The sequence below is a fragment of the Cervus elaphus genome, chromosome 21, assembly GCF_910594005.1.
Source record: "Cervus elaphus chromosome 21, mCerEla1.1, whole genome shotgun sequence".
NCBI classification, from domain to species: Eukaryota; Metazoa; Chordata; class Mammalia; order Artiodactyla; family Cervidae; genus Cervus; species Cervus elaphus.
Genome location: NC_057835.1, coordinates 58,871,505 through 58,890,406, shown reverse-complemented (window position 1 = coordinate 58,890,406; position 18,902 = coordinate 58,871,505). Strand labels below are relative to the sequence as shown.

The 18,902-nt window shown below is 38.4% G+C and overlaps 1 protein-coding gene across 2 annotated transcripts in view; it reads right to left on the bottom strand.

The window, feature by feature from the left end:
- Positions 1-18,902, bottom strand: part of ANGPT1 (angiopoietin 1) — a 299,442-nt gene that overhangs the window by 111,410 nt on the left and 169,130 nt on the right. For both annotated transcript variants that reach the window (XM_043880018.1, XM_043880019.1), the window contains exon 2: positions 9,895-10,050. In XM_043880018.1, coding sequence (XP_043735953.1) covers positions 9,895-10,050 — 156 coding nt within the window. The remainder of the gene's footprint in view (positions 1-9,894; positions 10,051-18,902) is intronic.

The following is an 18,902-nucleotide window of genomic DNA, read 5'->3' as shown; positions in this document are numbered from 1 at the left end:
TGAGAATTTATGGACTATAAAATTTCAGTTCTTTCTTTAGAAAATAAGCAAAATTTTAAAAATAAAAAGTACTATTTTCTTAAAGAAAGTGAGCTAGATAATTTCATCCAGCTTCCCTTTAATACTTAAGTGCCTCTAACCTTTCTTAAAAGGAAAATATTCCACAAAAGAAAATTCCTTTGACTGGCATATTAACTTTAAAATCTGTCTTGCTGTAGATTTCTGTTTACTTTAACTATGTTTTTCAAATTAAAAAAAAAAATAGAACACAAGGTATGATGCCTCAGCAATTAGACTTTTACAGAAGAATGAAGGCTAATATAAGCACATGAAAGGAGAGTTAGAAGTTAGTTAGATGATCACCATTTTACAAAACCAAGGAAATAATTTATTTGGTCAGTGATGGGCAATGTGACAATGTATCAGTCTACATTTGTTAATTTCCAAGGGGAAAATGGATAGTTAGAATGGAGAGCTCTAGGGTCTTTTACTCTAACCAAATTAAAATTAGTGTTACCGAGAGGGTGGCAAGCTGGCATTTATGTCTCCTGATGAGATGAAATAAGAACTGACTAGTAATTCTACAAAGCACACCCACCACCATGTCCAACTTAACCCAATTAAGCCTGTAGACTTAACTTTCAGTTAAAAAAAATACAGGGGAGGGAAAAGTAAATTAAAAACACATCATAAAGAAATATTCAGACAAATTAAGAATATGAGACACTATGCAGAACAACTGACCAAGTCTCTTTAAAATCTCAAGAAAAACAAAAAGTTAAACAGAAAGACAAATACTGTATGTTATCACTTATATGAAGAATCTAAAAAAACAAACTAGTGAATATAACAAAAAAGAAACAGACTCACAGTTATAGAGAACAATTTAGTGGTTACCAGTGGGGAGAAGGAAGTGAGGAAGGGTCAAGATAGAGGTAGGGGACAATGGGATACAAACTATTATGTATAAAATAAATGGATCTTCCCTGATGGTTCAGCGGTAAAGAGTGTCTGCAATGCAGGAGATGCAGGTTCAATCCCTGGGTCAGGAAGATCCCCTGGAGAAGAGCAGGACAACCCGCTCCAGTATTCTTAGTGGAGAATCCCATGGATAGAGCCTGGTGGACTACAGTCCACAGGGTCACAAAGAGTCACACAATGACTGAAGCGACTGAGTGTGTATGCACACATAAAATAAACGTTACAATGATATATTGTACAACACAGGGAATATAGTTGATAATTTATAACTTCAAATGAAGTATAATCTTTAAAAATTGTGAATCATTATGCTATACACCTGAAACTTATATACAACTGCAAATCAACTATACGTCAATGTAAAAAAATTGTAACATTGCTCCAAATTAAAAGGGACTATTAAGTCTTAGAAAATAAAATGCCAGTAAAATTTCTGTTAAAAAGTTGAGGAAATCTGTGAAATTAGATAATCTTAGAGAATTATTATTAATAATATATCAATAATCTCAGATATGTAGATGACACCACCCCTATGGCAGAAATCAAAGAGGAACTAAAGAGACTTTTGATGAGGGTGAAAAAGGAAAGTGAAAAAGCTGGCTTAAAACTAAACATTCAAAAAATTAAGATCATGGCATCTTGTCCCATCATTTCATGGCAAACAGATGAGGAAACAATGGAAACAAAGACAGACTTTATTTTCTTGGGCTCCAAAATCACTGAGGATGTGACTACAGCCATGAAATTAAAGCTAGTTTGTTCCTTGGATGAAAAGCTAGACCAACCTAGACAGCACACTAAAAAGCAGAGACATTACTTTGCCAACAAATATCTGTATAGTCAAAGCAATGGTTTTTTCAGTAGTCATGTATGGATGTGAGAGTTGGACAAGAAAGAAGGTTGAGTAGTGAAGAATTGATGCTTTTGAACTGTAGTGTTGGAGAAGACTCTTGAGAGTCCCTTGGACTGCAAGGAGATCAAACCAGTCAATCCTAAAGAAAATCAATGCTGAATATGCATTTGAAGGACTGATGATAGAGCTGAAGCTCCAACTACTTTGGCCACCTGAGACAAAGAGCTGATTCATTGGAAAAGACCCTGACGCTGTGAAAGATAGAAGGCAGGAGGAGAAGGGGATAACAGAGGACAAGATGTTTGAATGGCATCACCGACTCAATGGACATGAGTTTGAGAAAGTTCTGGGAGTTGGTGATGGACAGCAAAACCTGGCGTGCTGCAGTCCATGGGGTCACAGAGTCAGACACGACTGAGCAACTGAATAACAACAACGTGACTATTATTAGTGAATTTAATCATTCAACATGAATTTAATGACAGCCTGTTGTGTAAGTACTATTTTAAATCCTACGGATAGAGTACTAACCAAGACAGACAAAATCTGTGCTCTATGAGTTGGAATCTTGGTGCAGGAGTTAATCAGCTATTGCTGTAGAAAGCCAGATAGTAAATATCTTAGTCTTAGCAGGCCCTGGTGCAACTACTCAATTCTGCTCTCTTATTGAGGAAGAGAAGCTAGGACAAACCTAGACAGCATATTCAAAAGCAGAGACATTACTTTGTCAACAAAGGTCCGTCTAGTCTAAGCTATGGTTTTCCAATAGTCATGTATGGATGTGAGAGTTGAACTATAAAGAAAGCTGTGGATGTGAGTTGAACTATAAAGAAAGCTGAGCGCTGAAGAATTGATGCTTTTGAACTGTGGTGTTGAAGACTCTTGAGAGTCCCTTGGACTGCAAGGAGATCCAACCAGACCATCCTAAAAGAAATCAGTCCTGAATATTCATTGGAAGGACTGATGCTGAAGCTGAAGCTCCAATAGTTTAGCCACCTGATGCAAAAAGCTAATTCATTAGAAAAGACCCTGAGGCTGGGAAAGATTGAAGGCAGGAGGAGAAGGGGTCAACAGAGGATGAGATGGTTGGATGGCATCACTGACTCAATGGTCATGAGTTTGACCAAGCTCTGGAAGATGGTGATGAGCAGGGAAGTCTGTTGTGCTACAGTCCATGGGGTCACAGAATCAGACACAACTGAATGACTGGACAACAACACTGAGAAACCACCCATGTGCAACATATAAAACTTTATTTTACAAAAATAAAATGCCACTGAAAAATGGCATTTCAAATTTGACTGAGCCCTCTTCTAATGGGTTATCAAACCCTCTTCCAGACCTTGTGAGAAAATTATTTATCAGGGTATTTTCCTTGGATGACTCATTAGCAAATTTATTTTACTGCCGTTTCAATTCAGTCAAAAAGTTAAATATTTACTCAGCTATCCTCTCATCAAGTTAAAGAGATAGTGGTTCAACTTTGAGAGCTGACCTTTCTGTTCTTTCAAACTTATTTTTGCTTAGACATACAAGCTTGTTGTTTAAATTGTTCCTTAATTACTTTAAGTTTACAATTGTATGAGTCAAGTCCAAATAACAGGTGTGATCGTTTGTGACCTCTAAGAAGCAGATACCAGACTGCAGGAAATTAATTAGGGGAAATGCCTGTGAGAGAAAATTGGGGAAAAGCCAGAGTTGACTAGGGTCACCTTCTGACTGGGATGTAGATCTAACCACAGTGGAGAGGGAAAAGAGTAAAGCTAACTGGACGTCTTAGTATGCAGGGAATTGTACTAAAGTTTGGGAAGGCTGATGATGGAGAGCCCTTAGTCAAGTCATGTGTTAGTGACTTGACAGCTACCAGGAGTGGGTCTAAATATCACTGCCACAGTACGACCTTGGCTGGAAGGGGCCACTGAGAATTGTGGTCTCTATACTAACACAATGATGGATTTCAGAGCCCAACAGCTGGGGCCATTGATCTATTACACCTCTCCACCAGTAGGAGATTGGAAAGATGCTTTTATGACTGTGAGGGGTAGCTCCATAGCTAATAATGGAAAGTCAAGAAAGAAACGGTTTAGCAAATTTTTGTCACATTAACCCAAGCTCACTGAGTATAAAGACTGCTTTACTTATTGCTGTATTCTATTTGATACCTATTAAAATATCTTGCATCAAGGAGGTATTCAAAATATATGTTTAAAATTTTTATAAATTACATTTCTAAAACTATGGCTCTATATAAATGATTGGAAGTTGGAGGAGAATTACACTCAGTCTCTACAGAACTTCTTTATATTAATAGTTACACAGCCAGAAAGTGACAAGGGCAGCAGTGGGTTACACGAGATGATGTGCAGGCACATGGTAAAAACCACCAATAGCTGGTGGTTCCCTCAGCAGCAGTAGCTACAGCAGCAGCTTCATCATTTATAGAAAATGTTCTGTTTCCACTATTAGGTCCACATTAATCTGCTTTATCTGAAATTCATTTTGTCCTCTGCTAGAACCCAAGTTGCATCTGCAGCCTCTGAGAAAGAAAGGAATCACAAGAGTATAGGCAGAAAGCATGTAAATTTGGTAAAGCATGTAGACTCTGATGCCAGACTGTCTTGGGTTCAAATCTTCCCTCTAGTATTCATAAGTTTTTTCACCTGGAGCCAATTGCTTTACCTCTCTGAGTTTCAGCTTCCACATCTTTAACAAGGGATGGTAATAATACCTACCCCAATACTTTTTTTAAAAAAAATTATTAAAAACTAATACAGATTGATTATATTCTTTGCAGACAAAGATGGAGAAGTTCTACACAGTCAGCAAAAATAAGACCAGGAGCTGACTGTGGCACAGACCATGAACTCCTTACTGCCAAATTCAGAATTAAATTGAAGAAGGTAGGGAAAACCACTAGATCATTCAGGTATGACCTGAATCAAATCCCTTACTTTATACAGTGGAAGTGGCAAATAGATTCAAGGGATTAGATCTGATAGACAGAGTGCCTGAAGAACTATGGACACAGGTTCGTTACATTGTACATGAGGGATCAAGACCACCCCCAAGGAAAAGAAATGCAAAAAAGCAAAATGGTTGTTTGAAGAGGCCTTATAAATAGCTGTGAATAGAAGAGAAGCAAAAGGCAAAGGAGAAAAGGAAAGATACACTAATTTGAATAAAGAGTTCCAAAGAATAGCAAGGAGACATAAAAAAACCTTCCTCAGTGATAAGTGCAAAGAAATAGAGGAAAACAATACAATGGGAAAGACTAAAGATCTCTTCCAGAAAATGAGAGATACCAAGGGAATATTTCATGCAAAGATGGACTCAATAAAGGACAGAAATGGTGTAGACATAACAGAAGCAGAAGATATTAAGAAGAGGTGGCAAGAATACACAGAAAAACTATGCAAAAATGATCTTCATGACCCAGATAATCACAATGGTGTGATCACTCCACTAGAGCCAGACATCCTGGAATGCGAAGTCAAGTGGGCCTTCGGAAGCATCACTACGAACAAAGCTAGTGGAGGTGATGGAAATTCCAGTTGAGCTATTTCGAATCCTAAAAGATGATGCTGTGAAAGTGCTGCACTCAATATGCCAGCAAATTTGGAAAACTCAGCAGTGGCCACAGGACTGAAAAAGGTCAGTTTTCATCCCAATCCCAAAGAAAGGCAATGCCAAAGAATGGTCAACATACTGCAAAATTGCACTTATCTCACACGCTAGCAAAGTAATACTCAAAATTCTCCAAGCCAGGCTTCAACAGTAAGTGAACCATGAACTTCCAGATGTTCAAGCAGGATTTAGAAAAGGCAGAGAAACCAGAGATCAAATTGCCAACATCTATTGGATTACTGAAAAAGCAAGCGAGCTGCAAAAAAACATCTACTTTTGCTTTATTGACTATGCCAAAACCTTTGACTGTGTGAACCACAAGAAACTCTGGAAAATTCTTAGAGAGATGGGAAGACATTGCTCTTGAGAAATCTATATGTAGGTCAGGAAGCAATAGTTAGAAGTAGACATGGAACAACATAGGTTTCAACTAGGGAAAGGAGTACGTCAAGGCTTTACACTGTCACCCTGCTTATTTAACTTGTATGCAGAGTACATCATGAGAAATTCTGGGCTGGATGAAGCACAAGTTGGAATCAAGATTGCCGGGAGAAATATCAATAACTTCAGAAATGTAGATGACACCACCCTTATGACAGAAAGTGAAGAAGAACTAAAGAGCCTCTTGATGAAAGTGAAAGAGGTGAGTGAAAAAGTTGGCTTAAAACTCAATATTCAGAAAACGAAGATCATGGCATCTGGTCCCATCACTTCATGGAAAATAGATGGGGAAACAGTAAGAGACTTTATTTTTCTGGGCTCCAAAATCACTGCAGATGGTGACTGAAGCCATGAAATTAAAAGACACTTATTCCTTGGAAGGAAAGTTACAACCAACCTAGACAGTATATTAAAAAGCAGAGACATTACGTTGCCAACAAAGGTCCATCTAGTCAAGGCTATGGTTTTTCCAGGGTCATGTATGGATGTGAGAGTTGGACTATAAAGAAATCTGAGCACTGAAGAATTGATGCTTTTGAACTGTGGTGTTGGAGAAGACTCTTCAGAGTCTCTTGGACTGCAAGGAGATTCAACCAGTCCATCCTAAAGGAGATCAGTCCTGGGTGTTCATTGGAAGGACTGATGTTGAAGCTGAAACTCCAGTACTTTGGCCACCTGATTCGAAGAACTGACTCACTGGAAAATGAGATTAAGGAACAATTTAGGACTCACTTTGTAAACCTGTCCTTGCTGGGAAAGATTGTGGGCAGGAGGAGAAGGGGACGACAGAGGATGAGATGGTTGAATGGCATCACCAACTCAATGGACATGTGTTTGGGTGGACTCCGGGAGTTGGTGATGGATAGGGAGGCCTGGCGTGCTGCAGTTCATGGGGTCGCAAAGAGTCAGTCATGACCAAGCAACTGAACTGAACTACACTGAAAATTGCTTTAAAAAGAGGTAAGCGCAGATTATTAGATGTGAATTTTAATTTTTTTTTTTTATCTCCTGGTGTACATTGACTCAAAATTGTTGGCCTGAGGAAGAAGTCAGAAATAGATGCACACTACAGCAAGAGGCATGAATAATATCTGAAATTAATCCCTTCACACTGTTCGCTTGGAAAGAGGAACTAGAAAGAGAGGAGATATTGGTATGAACTGGTAACAGAGTAAAGAAAACACTGCAAGCTAAACTAAAGAGGAAGGGACACACCCAGCACTGGTTCCTGGTCTCACCACCATGACCAGTAGGGTTATGTTATAGCACTCATTCTCTCTCTTTTCTGATTATGATGCTTATTGAGCACAAGAATACTTTTAAACGCCACTGCAATAAATCCAAGGTTCTATCTACTTTTATTAAGTTCAAGTCTAGAAGGTTGCAGAAGACTAAAAAGCAGTAAGTTACTTATCTTTATAACAACATCATGTGAAAGCTAGGGCATTAAAATACACTGCAAAACTATTGGCATGAGTTCCTAAAATAACTGAAGACCTGAAATGAGTTTAGGAATAGCAAGACTTACCAAAGTGAAACAAAGCAGACTGAATAAGGGAGGAAAAACCTGGGAGCACACTTGGATAGCACTAAAGGTTTATAAATGCTTATGACAAAAGAATAGAGTGTACTGAGATTAAGGAATAATTTAGGACTCACTTTGTAAACTTGGCCTTGCATTAGAAGTTGAATAATTAGGTTTTAGGACTTCTCTGATAGCTCAGTTGGTAAAGAATCCACCTGCAATACAGGAGACCCCGGTTCAATTCCTGGGTCAGGAAGATCCACTGGAGAAGGGATAGGCTACCCACTCCAGTATTCTTGGGTTTCCCTTGTGGCTCAGCTGGTAAAGAATCCACCTGCAATGTGGGAGACCTAGGTTCAATCCCTGGGTTGGGAAGATCCCCTGGAGAAATGGGAAAGGCTACCCATTCCAGTATTCTGGCCTACAGAATTCCATGGATTGTATAGTCCATGGGGTTGCAAAGAGTCAGACACGACTGAGCAACTTTTACTTTCAATTAGGTTTAAGTAGAACATGTATGGTGCTTCTCAGGTGGCGCTAGTGGTAAAGAACCCACCTGCCAATGCAGGTATTATCACTAAGCAAGGAGGCCAGAGAAGGAAAGAAATGTATATGTCTCAGTTTGAGTATCAAAGTCAATTCACTAGCTGTATCAACAGAGGCTGAGATGGTTGGGTGGCATAGTTGATACAATGGACTTGAGTTTTAGAAAACTCCAGGAGATAGTGAAGGACAGGAAAGCCAGGCTTGCTGCAGTCCATGGGGTCACAGAGTTGGAGACAACTTAGCTACTGAACAACAACAAGCTGTATCAATGTGAGAAAACCACTCAAGCTTTCTCTTCTAAATAGTCTTCATGAATATCATTTGTCCAAGAGAAAGTGGTTTGCATAATATAAAATGCCCTGTCCAAATAAATTATTATTGCTATTTGTCTTTAAATATCAGCATTTGACCTGTGATGCCATTTAACACAAATGACATAAAGCAGAAACAAGGCCGCATATTGGAGGACAGGGAAGCCTGTCATGCTGCCGTCCACGGGGTTGCAAAGAGTTGGACACGACTTAGCAGCTGAATAACACAAAGATGGCATATTATTTTTGAATTTATATTGTTAAAAATTAAACATTAGAGGCCATTAGACTGAGATGACTCTAATGCCTTGGTAACCTACATAAGCAAACCCAAATCTAAGCCAGAGTCAATGGGCTTAAATCCATGAAAATGAACCTTAGGAACAACCAATCACAAACAGCCAACTAGGCTTTCCTAAATATGGCAAATGCCTAAGCTAGGGCCAATCAAATAATTTCCTTGCTTCGCTTCTACATTTTCCACATTAAAACCTTTCCCTTTTCTCCTGTAGTAGAGCTACTTTTGGGCTGCACAATTTAAATCAATGTTTGCTCAAGTAAACTCTTGAAAAGTTTAATGTGCCTCGGTTTATCTTTTCACAGTATAGTTCACCTTCAATTCCAGAAATCAGTTTCATTGAGACAGAATCATCCTCTGGATTTCAGGATGGTAACTGGAATAACCATTTCCATGTTTAAAGGGGACCCAGAGATTATCTTCCAGTCATCAAAAATAATATTTTCATTGAACTGTACTGGTAGACTTGTGGCAGTGATAGTTAAAAGACATTTTACTGACTTGAACATAAGTATGTCATTGTCCATAGTAGGGTAATATATAATATATAATACATATACATATGTGTACATATGGGGCTTCCCAGGTGGTACACTGGTAAAAGAATCCAGCTGCCAGTGCAGGAGATTCATGAGATGTGGGTTCGATCCCTGGGTCAGGAAGATCTCCTGGAGGAGGAAATGGCAACCTGCCTGGAATATTCCATGGGCAGAGGAGCCTGGCAGGCTACAGTCCATGGGATTGCAGAGTCGGACACGACTGAACAACTGAGCACACACACATATGTGAGCAAACCTATGAAGACAGAGTTTTAATTTACTTTTCATTATAAAATCATGCTGACAAAAAAATCTACACATTCCAGATCAGTTCATTTGGGGTCTTTCTTCCTATCCACTGACTGCACAAAGCCTCTGCAGGTGCCATTATGGTAGAGTACTACCAGAGATAAAACAGCATAGGTCAAAATGTACATCAAAGGCACTGATTTGACACAAACGCTTATTCTGTTTGACATAGGTCGTATCACAGTTGGTAGTTGTAATGAATTTATTTGAAATTTAAATGCTGATTAAGTGCTTTGCCAGTCCTGTTTTTGCAAACATACAAAGCTAAATATATCAACTCTCATGAAATCAAGAGAAGCATGCCTGCCATGTCAGGCAGTCACTGTTGTTATTAAACCAATAAACAAAAATGTGTATGTTTCCCCAATCTCAGTGCTGAAATGTGCTCTGTATTTATGGAGTAAGCTAAAAGAAAAAAAAGAAATCTTTCCAGTTAAGAGCTTGTCATCTCTGGGTCTGCGACGTACCTGGGTCTCAACATCTGTCAGCTTTCTGGTCTGCTCTGCGGTCTGAGAGAGGAGGCTGGTCCCTATCTCGAGCATGGTGGCCGTGTGGTTCTGAACTGCATTCTGCTGTATCTGAGCCATCTCCGACTTCATATTTTCCACAATGTAATTCTCAATCTGCAAGAGATGAAGGGCAAGGAATACTACATTATAAGCAAAGCCTTTCGGTTGGAGCATATAATATTTACAATGACAAAACAAGATACAGCTGGCAAATCAGCCATCTGGCAGGAATCCTCTGCAACTCTGAGAGGCTGTGGAAACGGGACAGAGCACACAGGAGTTGCTAACAAACTCCTAATATACTGATGCACATATCTAATCAACACAATCAGCGTGGAAATTCACACTTGGCTAGTGCTTTCTCATTTAACCCTTACAGCAAAGATGTGAGAGTCACGCACAGATGAACTCACTGTTCTTTTCATTTTATAGGTGAGGAAACAGAATTAGAGGAGGTCAATGATGAGCCTAAGGTCATCCAGCAAAAACTCAACAGAGTTACCACAATAATTTAAATCTAAATCTTGGTTCTCTGGTCTTTTCATTATTATCATAATGACCACTCAACTTTGAGAATAATTCCGCCTCCTCTGTAATGAAAAATAAAAGATTATGCTGGGTTAGAGAAATGGGACAACTAGTGGGAGGGGGACAGTTTTCCAAAACACAAGGCTTGGAATATTCAAGAATAGGCAAGAGCATATGAAATGAGCGGCAGAGCCTCAGAGCTCCTCAGTGTTCTTTCACACACACACATACACACACACACACACACACACACACACAAACTCACTGAGAGTATGGTCCATAAAGCAGCATTTGCCGTTCTTGCCTTGGGCAACATTTAGTCCTTTATGGTGCCATCTTAGAAAATACTACAGTTGTAAAATAAATAGTACCATAGAGGCCAAGAAGAATTACTCAGCGACTTAATATAAGGGAGCCCGTTAGGCACCTGGGAGAATAAGGCTGAGCATATGCACTGCTGGAAAAATACAGAGAGAAGCCTGCACTTCCCTCCCAGTGCACTGAATTCTCCCCCAGCACTGTGTGGTGACTACGTTTTATTACCCAATTACACATACGGGGAAAACTGCATCCGAGAGAAGTCAGATCCAAGGCCACACACCGCAGAAACAGCCCGACTTGGAGCTGAGCGCTGAAGTCCTTAACTCTCACACCGACACTGCTCACCACTGGGTAGCTCTGCCAAGTCCTGCTTCACAAGCTGGGTTCCAAGTCTTTAACAGCTACGTGATTTTTACTGATTTGGTGAACCAAAATACATCCCCTATTTTATAATCTATAGTAACACTATTGTCATGTAATAAATATAGCCTAAAACGAAATTCTTCTTTGTAAACTTTGGCAGTTCACCTTCTAACAACATCTCTTATTTCTATTTCTCAAATGTGAGTCTGCCCCAAGCTAAAGAAAATGAAAGGTCAGAATCAAACTCATGTTATTAGTAATAAGTTCTGACCTTGTTTGTGGTCAGTATAAGGTAACTCCTCTTCATCCTTTATTCCCAAATTAGAAGTAGGAGGAAACAATTTTTCTTTTTAATAAAACAAATACAAAATAGATTAGGATACATATCTGGAAATTATCTTAACAAAATTTATGTCTCTGGGCTAAATTCAATCTTGGCTTTATTCCAATTGAACTAACATATTTAAACAGCAATGGAAGTGTAGGAGAACAGAGGGTAGGTTGGAGTATCAGACATCTATTGTTTTGGATTCTGCTCATCTGTTCCTTTTTTTCCTAATAACACCCCTTAACTTTCTTTTGGAAAAGTGTCTTTTCTTCCTTCAGAACAAATGCTTTGAGTAGAGTAGTCCTACCCTGGCTTCAGGGGTAGGTACATGTTTGAGCCTGACAAACCACAATGTTCTGCTCTTGCTTGGAGAGAATGAATTGTTCAAGAATGAAAAGATACCATAAGCAAAGCCATTAAGTCTCAGTTATGCAATTCTGTCCAACATTTACAAAAGAACTTCTTTTTCCTCTGTGGTAAGTTGGTAACATATATGCTTGACACTTGATGTCCCATTTTGCCATCACAAAACCAGAGCCAGCCTAAGTATGAGGCTAAGTCAGAAAGATAGGTAGGTAGGTAGACAGATAGCCAGGTAATACAGATAGAAGGGTATTTTTAGAGTACCTCAATCTTGTCATGTTTTTAGCCAGATTCATCCTTGGACATGAAGTTGTAAACTGTGTGATGTTCCTTGAGCAGCCCACTTTTTTTTTTCTTTTGCTTCAATCACATTGATTTAAGTTTCTAACAATGAATGCTTAGCAAAGGAAGCCTCAAGCACGTATTAGCAGTATGCTTCATGCTTATCCAGAAATCTGGGGCAGTATATAAATGTGTATATTCTCAAAAACAGCAGGTAAATCTCCATCATGGAGATGATATCTGGCATTTATAGCTGACATTTAGCCATTGTCTACTATGCTGCAGGCACTGAGTTAAGTGCTTTTCCTTTTATGATACCACTTAAACCTTATGACGATTATATATGGTAGGTATTGTTATAGCCATTTTATAGGTGAGACTACTAAGGCTTAGAAAATCCATAGCTTGCTCAAGAACAAACAAGAATTCAACCCCCAGTGCTAAAACCCATGTTTTTAACCTTTAATCTAGTCATCTTAGTAAAGTAAGTAGTAAGTAAAGTCGCTCAGTCGTGCCCGACTCTTTGTGACCCCATGGACTATAGCCTACCAGGCTCCACTGTCCATGGGATTTTCCAGGCAAGAGTACTGGAGTGGGTTGCCATTTCCTTCTCCAGAGGATCTTCCCGACCCAGGGACTCTTAAGCACTACTTAATTACTCTATGAGTTTCCCAGCTGGCTCCAAGAATCCTCCTGCAATGCAGGAGACACAGGAGACATGGATTCCATCCCTGGGTCAGGAAGATCCCCTGGAGGAGGAAATGGCAGTGCACTCCAGTATTATTGCCTGGGAAATCCCACGGACAGAGGGGCCTGGCCATGGATGGGGTTGTAAAGAGATGGACTTGACCTAGGGACTAAAGAACAACTAGCCTTTTACCTTGTTCACAAAATGGCAATTTCCTTGAGTAAAAGTGATTTAGACCATCAAAATTATTTTATGCCAGATTCCATGCTTACCAAGAAATTTCAACTAACAACTTGTTTTCCCTATGCAGATTTCTTTCCTGAGAGGAAATTCACTAACCAGTGAGCTCCAGTATAGATCTGCTGATACAATTACTTCAACTTCTATGTGGTTGGATAGTGGGAATCAGTTCCCAGAGTCTGACTTATTCTGGGTGTAGTAATAACCATGTGCCCCAATCTCCATAGAGGAGGACTCCCTCTGACATAGAGTGACTACATCCAGGTTTAGCTGCTTTGTGGTTTATCAGTGTTAGATACTATCCATTCACCTATTCTGCATTACTGTGCCTTTAACTGTAAAAATCAACACCAGCAAATCTAGTATCTGCCTTGTGCCAGTATTCATCACAAAGAGCCTCCCACTTCTACTGCTGATCCTGTTGTAGAAATAAAGCAGGTCTCCAACCTATCCTAAAATTCTTCTTTGGGTTGCCATGATGAGTAACAATTTTTTACAGTCTAATGCTAGCTAATTATTTTTTAATCAAATGGGGCTGCTCTCTCTAACTGCTTTTTAATGTAAAAGGTAATGGCACACTTAAGTAGCAAAAACCAGACGTAGTTGATTTAAAGGCTGAGGAGAGAGGCAGAAGTCGAATATACAATGTGTGATTAATAAGAAGGACAACTTTCATCTTATCTCTAAACATTCCTCTGTAGATGTATATTTGTGAAATCCATCTTCGGGTGCTACATTAGCCAGGTTCTGAAAATATATGCAACAAATTTGATTGTCTTCATATATTCTGTACTGGTTTCAAAATATGCTTACAGAACATGATAGCTACTTCAAGGTTCCATGTTTTATAAACACCTAAGATGTGCATCTTAAGCATAGAATTTGGTGGCCACAAGAGCTAATGGATTATAAAGTAGGAGACTCCCAATCTGACTCATAAAATTATTTGACTACAATGCCACATTCAGTGTCTGACTCCAGAGCTTTTATAAAGTATGGGCCAAAAAGCTAGTAAGAGGATATAGGATGTGATTCAAAATGACACAGTAAACAATCAGTGATGATTTTTAAGCAAGGCCTTAATATTACATTTGTAAAGTGATTTTGTGTTTACAAAGAACTTTCATACACTGTCTGACCTGATTCTTACACCAACCTTAAAAGGAAAGTATTGACTCTATTTTATGATTTAAAAATCTAAGGCTCAGAGGTGTTAGGTGTCTTGTTAGAAATGAAAGAATGGACTCAAATCTACCTTCTGCTGTTTCACTAACATCAGAATTGTGGGAACTGTTTTTCTGTGGACTGGTTGATTGGTTGATTGACTGATTTCATTTTTAGCCAGCTCATTGAGAATTCACTTACTTTTTTCTTTGATAAAAACATGCAACATTAGAGAGTGATTACTTCATTCTGATTTACTATATTAGAGGGCAAGGTAATTTGAGATGAAGTGACAGATCTCAGGCCAGGTAGCTGGCAAGTTTACTTTGCCAGCACTTTTAATACAATGGGTCATTAAAAATACTCTCATCAACACCTACCTTTTTTGCCTTAGTATGCAGTTTTTAATAATATTTTCTTCCACTGATTTCATTTCTTACAAACTACTGTTTAATATAACAAAAGTAATAACAACAATGACAACACACTAAGCCTCTACTAAAGCTAAGTATGTGTGAGGGTTTACAAGTATATAGCTCATTGACTACTTACAACAATCCAGCCACTCTATTATTTTTCTCATTTCACTGATAAGGAAACAGACTCTGGAAGTTAGGCAAATTGTCTATGATCACACAGTAAGTTGGGGTAGAACTGTGATGTTGCTTTGAAAGAAACTAGATGGACCCCCTCAGGATGTGCTCCTTCTAAAGAATGATCACCCATCAAGGACAAGCACACTATAATGAATGTCACAGACAAATTCTGGTAACACACAATATTCATGCAGGGAATAAAAAAATGAAGGCTACAGAATGAACGAGGTGCAACTGTTCAAGGATAGATAGTTTTTCATTTTTTTATTTAATCATTTTCATAGTGATTGATGCCTGTAATATCCTGTGAAATGTTATAGGTGGTGAGAAAGAAAATTTAGAGTCCAGTGTAGCATTCTTAAGCAGAGAAAAAATATTTTTAAGAAGTGAAGATTATCAGATATTTGTAGTTCATTCATAAATTGCATGCCCAAGTCTTTTGCCCAGTGACTAGCAGAGAATTAATGCTATAATTTTCTACCACAAAAGAGAGTTTGGGGAGAGATTTTTTTACTGAGCCCTCAAAACTCTTGCCACTTCATGTTCATAAGAACCACAATCTGTGTGAGATTATGCCATGTCTTGCATATGAAATGCATTCTCTATCATTTTACTTTAAGAGATCACTTCAAGGAACCTCTTAAACAAGAGCATATCTTAAAGCACAAAGAATAGAATTTCCCCATATAATTCTTAGGAAAATAACATTTTAAGCCCTATAAAAATTGACAAAGGCATTGTTCACTTAAAATATGTTGTAGATTAAATGGACTCTCATTCAATGTTGGTGCATATGGTATTACTCAGTTATGGCAAAACAACCATGAAATAAAGTAAAAGGGCAAATATGGGAAAGTAATAAAAAGGTAAAGCAATGCAAAAAGATGCCTTAAAAGTTGATACCTTTATCTAATATTGTTGTTTCATAAATCAGTGGCAATACTGAACACGCAACCAAATCTTGGTTTATGGTTTTATAAAAACGATGGCTGAGGCCAAATATATTATTTTCAAGAATTTCTATTATTAGAATTTCCAGTATACTGCTTCTATTACAAAATGGAGAAGCATTATTGTCTTTATAGACAATAGATCCATCAAACTGACATTTGAAATAGTTTCTGTAGTGATATGCGTGGCATGAATCTCATTTCTTATTTCAGTATCTGAAAAAACAGTATTCACAGAAGAAAGAAAACCATTAGAATAAGTGAGCTGGAAGAGACATTAAATATTATGAGCTCCAAGAACCTCGTTTTATAGATGTGGTGACTGAGGTTCAGAGAGGTTATAGAAAGCAAGGTGAAACGACTAATTGATGTCAGATGCCGGGCTGTGGCCACTTGGTGTGTGGGAAACTCAGCCTTGCATCAGCAGGCTGAGCCAACAGCAATGGCTGCTGGTGCCGTTGGCTCACCCACATTTCTTTTCTAGCCTCTTGCTTCTTCCTACTTGCTTTACTTCTGGTGGCTCCTAATTTGAGGCTACCCCATCACAATACTAATTCATGCTTATCAGTTTGGGGGGCGGGGGTTAACTTTGTTTTCTGGACTCTACTCTCGCTTTCCAGCACTAATGCCCACTAGCTGCTCCTTAGCCCAGGAGTCTCAGCATCTCCCTGACTTTTATTCTCCCTACACGTCACCCTTCAAATGGAAAAACACTGAGACCAGACCCTTTATTACTTCAGGCTTATTAATCCCGCACCAGTTCACGTTAGTCCTAGCAATATGTGTTGAATGAATCCTACGCACTAAGCCTGGTGCCAGATGTTACCAGTACAAACAGCTGAATCTTCCCAGAAATAGATGCTTATAGATTGGTCATTTCAATAAATTAGGTGAATATTCTGATGGAGCTTACTTCCGACTGTATTTGTTCCTGTAAATATTCTTTTTTTTTTTTTAAGAAGAAGCTGTCAGCTACTGTAATTAATAATGTTCATGGGACATTTGTTACATCTCTCCAACAGAGTAATGGCAAGACCCCTATTGAGACAAATGGAGAAGCTAAGCTTCAAGGATACCCCAGAAAAATCCCTTAAGAATACATTTTTCAGTTATTTTTCTTAGTTATGACTCTTAAGACCACATTTTTATAGATGCTGAAAGTTGCCATTTCACATAATTGGGTCTGTACCCAGGAAAATCATTCTCTCGTCACGTAAACAAATGAGATGTTTCCTGTACCAAAACACATTTCACTAGCCTGGAATATCTCTTTTGCATCCCACCTTTTCACATGCAGAAAAAGTCAGTCATGAATCTTTAAAAGTGTTTATAAACAGCTGCTTAACTTTTCTCTTTACATTTTTAAAAGGGAGATGAAATGTGAAAAATACACTCAACTAGGAGTTGCGCTATCTGGGTTTTAATTCAAGGTACTATTGATTTACTCTGTGAACTTGGACAAGTCACTTAAGCAAACTGGGTTTCAGAGATTCATCTAGAAAGGAAGGGCTGGTTTAGATTATTTTTAATATCATTTGAAGCTCTCCAATTACTTGATTTAAAACATCCTTTACAAAGTATAGGAGTCTGCAATATTTTAATTTTTATTTATTACAGAAAAATCAAAATATGGATGTATATACCTATGTCTATAAGGTATATAATATACATCCTTAATGGCAGTTTTGAAACAATGATACAGGAACACAACAGAAAAGCCCTGACTCAAATCTCTGTTTTGAGGTAAAGAAGCAGAATCTCCTATTCCCTTAATCCCCAGGAACCATTCTGTCCAAAATATATTCCCTGTTTTCCTCCCAACACAACCAAGCTCTCTCCCTATGTTACTTATGTCACTGAATGACATCACCATTACTTTCCCATTCACCCAAGCCATGGAAGTTATCTTTGACTATTCCTTATCTTCATTTTCTACATTCATTCAGCATCAGATTGCTTTGCTTCTGATTCTTGAGGGGTGCTTAGGTCCATTCCTCTCTCTTGTTCCCTCTCTCCCTACTATATCTCTTTATCCTCATTGGTACTGACTTAGGTCAGATTCTTGCCATTTTTCTTCTAGATTTGTTAATGACCCCATAACTGATTTTCTGACTATAGGCTTGCTTCCTTCAATCCATCATCCAGGCTTAATAAAAAGGATAGACCAATCTAAAACACAAATTTGGCTTTGCCACACCACTTCTTAAACTCTTTCATAGCTTCCACCATCTGCACATAAAGTCACAACTCCTTAATCAGCACTCAAGAATACTTATGATCTGGGCTTCCTTCTCCCAAATGTACATTATGCTCCAGATATACCAAATTATTTGTCTTTTTCTAAACATTATTTTATTTTGCTTCCATGCCTTGGCATATAGTTTACTGTAACTAGAATGTTTCTTTTCTATCTCTTTCTCCCGTTTCCTGGGCGAAGTCCTGATTTTCAATATCGATTCAAATATTTTCTCCTCAAGGAAACTTTTCATGAATCTCCTCTCCTGGGTACTTAAAGAGTATCCTGAGATTCCTTTTTTTCAAAACAGCATTGCCCACAACCCAGTACATCATTAGCTCCTTGACGGAAGCACTGTCTTGTTGAGCTTGGTATCCCTTAGTGGCTGGCACAGAGTAAGTCCTCAATAATATATAGATAAATAAATGAATGAATGAACGAACATCTAATGAAAATACTAAATGATGCAAAAGTAAAAAGGTCTGAAGATGATATTCTCACTCACTGAATCATATAATCCTACCTTATTTTCTTGTTATCTTCTCTACTTTTCTCAATCATCTATTATAGGTAATTATTTAAATTAGGTAAAATAGAGTAAACACATTGAAAATGAACCATGTGTTAATCACTGGGCTATACAATGAAAGCAAAAGAACAACTAAACCCTGACTCTGATGACCAAGGCTGTTTATAATGCAAGTATGTTACAAGTGCTGGCATGAAGGTACAAATATCCTGCCTGCCTGTTGGGGTAGGATGAAGGAAGGAATACGTTTTCTAAAAAGGAATCAAGAACATCTTCCCAGAGGCAATACCATATGAATATGGCAGGAGGGAACACATTTCTTATATTTGCCTTAATTCACAAAAATATGACTTGGAAAACCTGGAGGATGGGAGGATA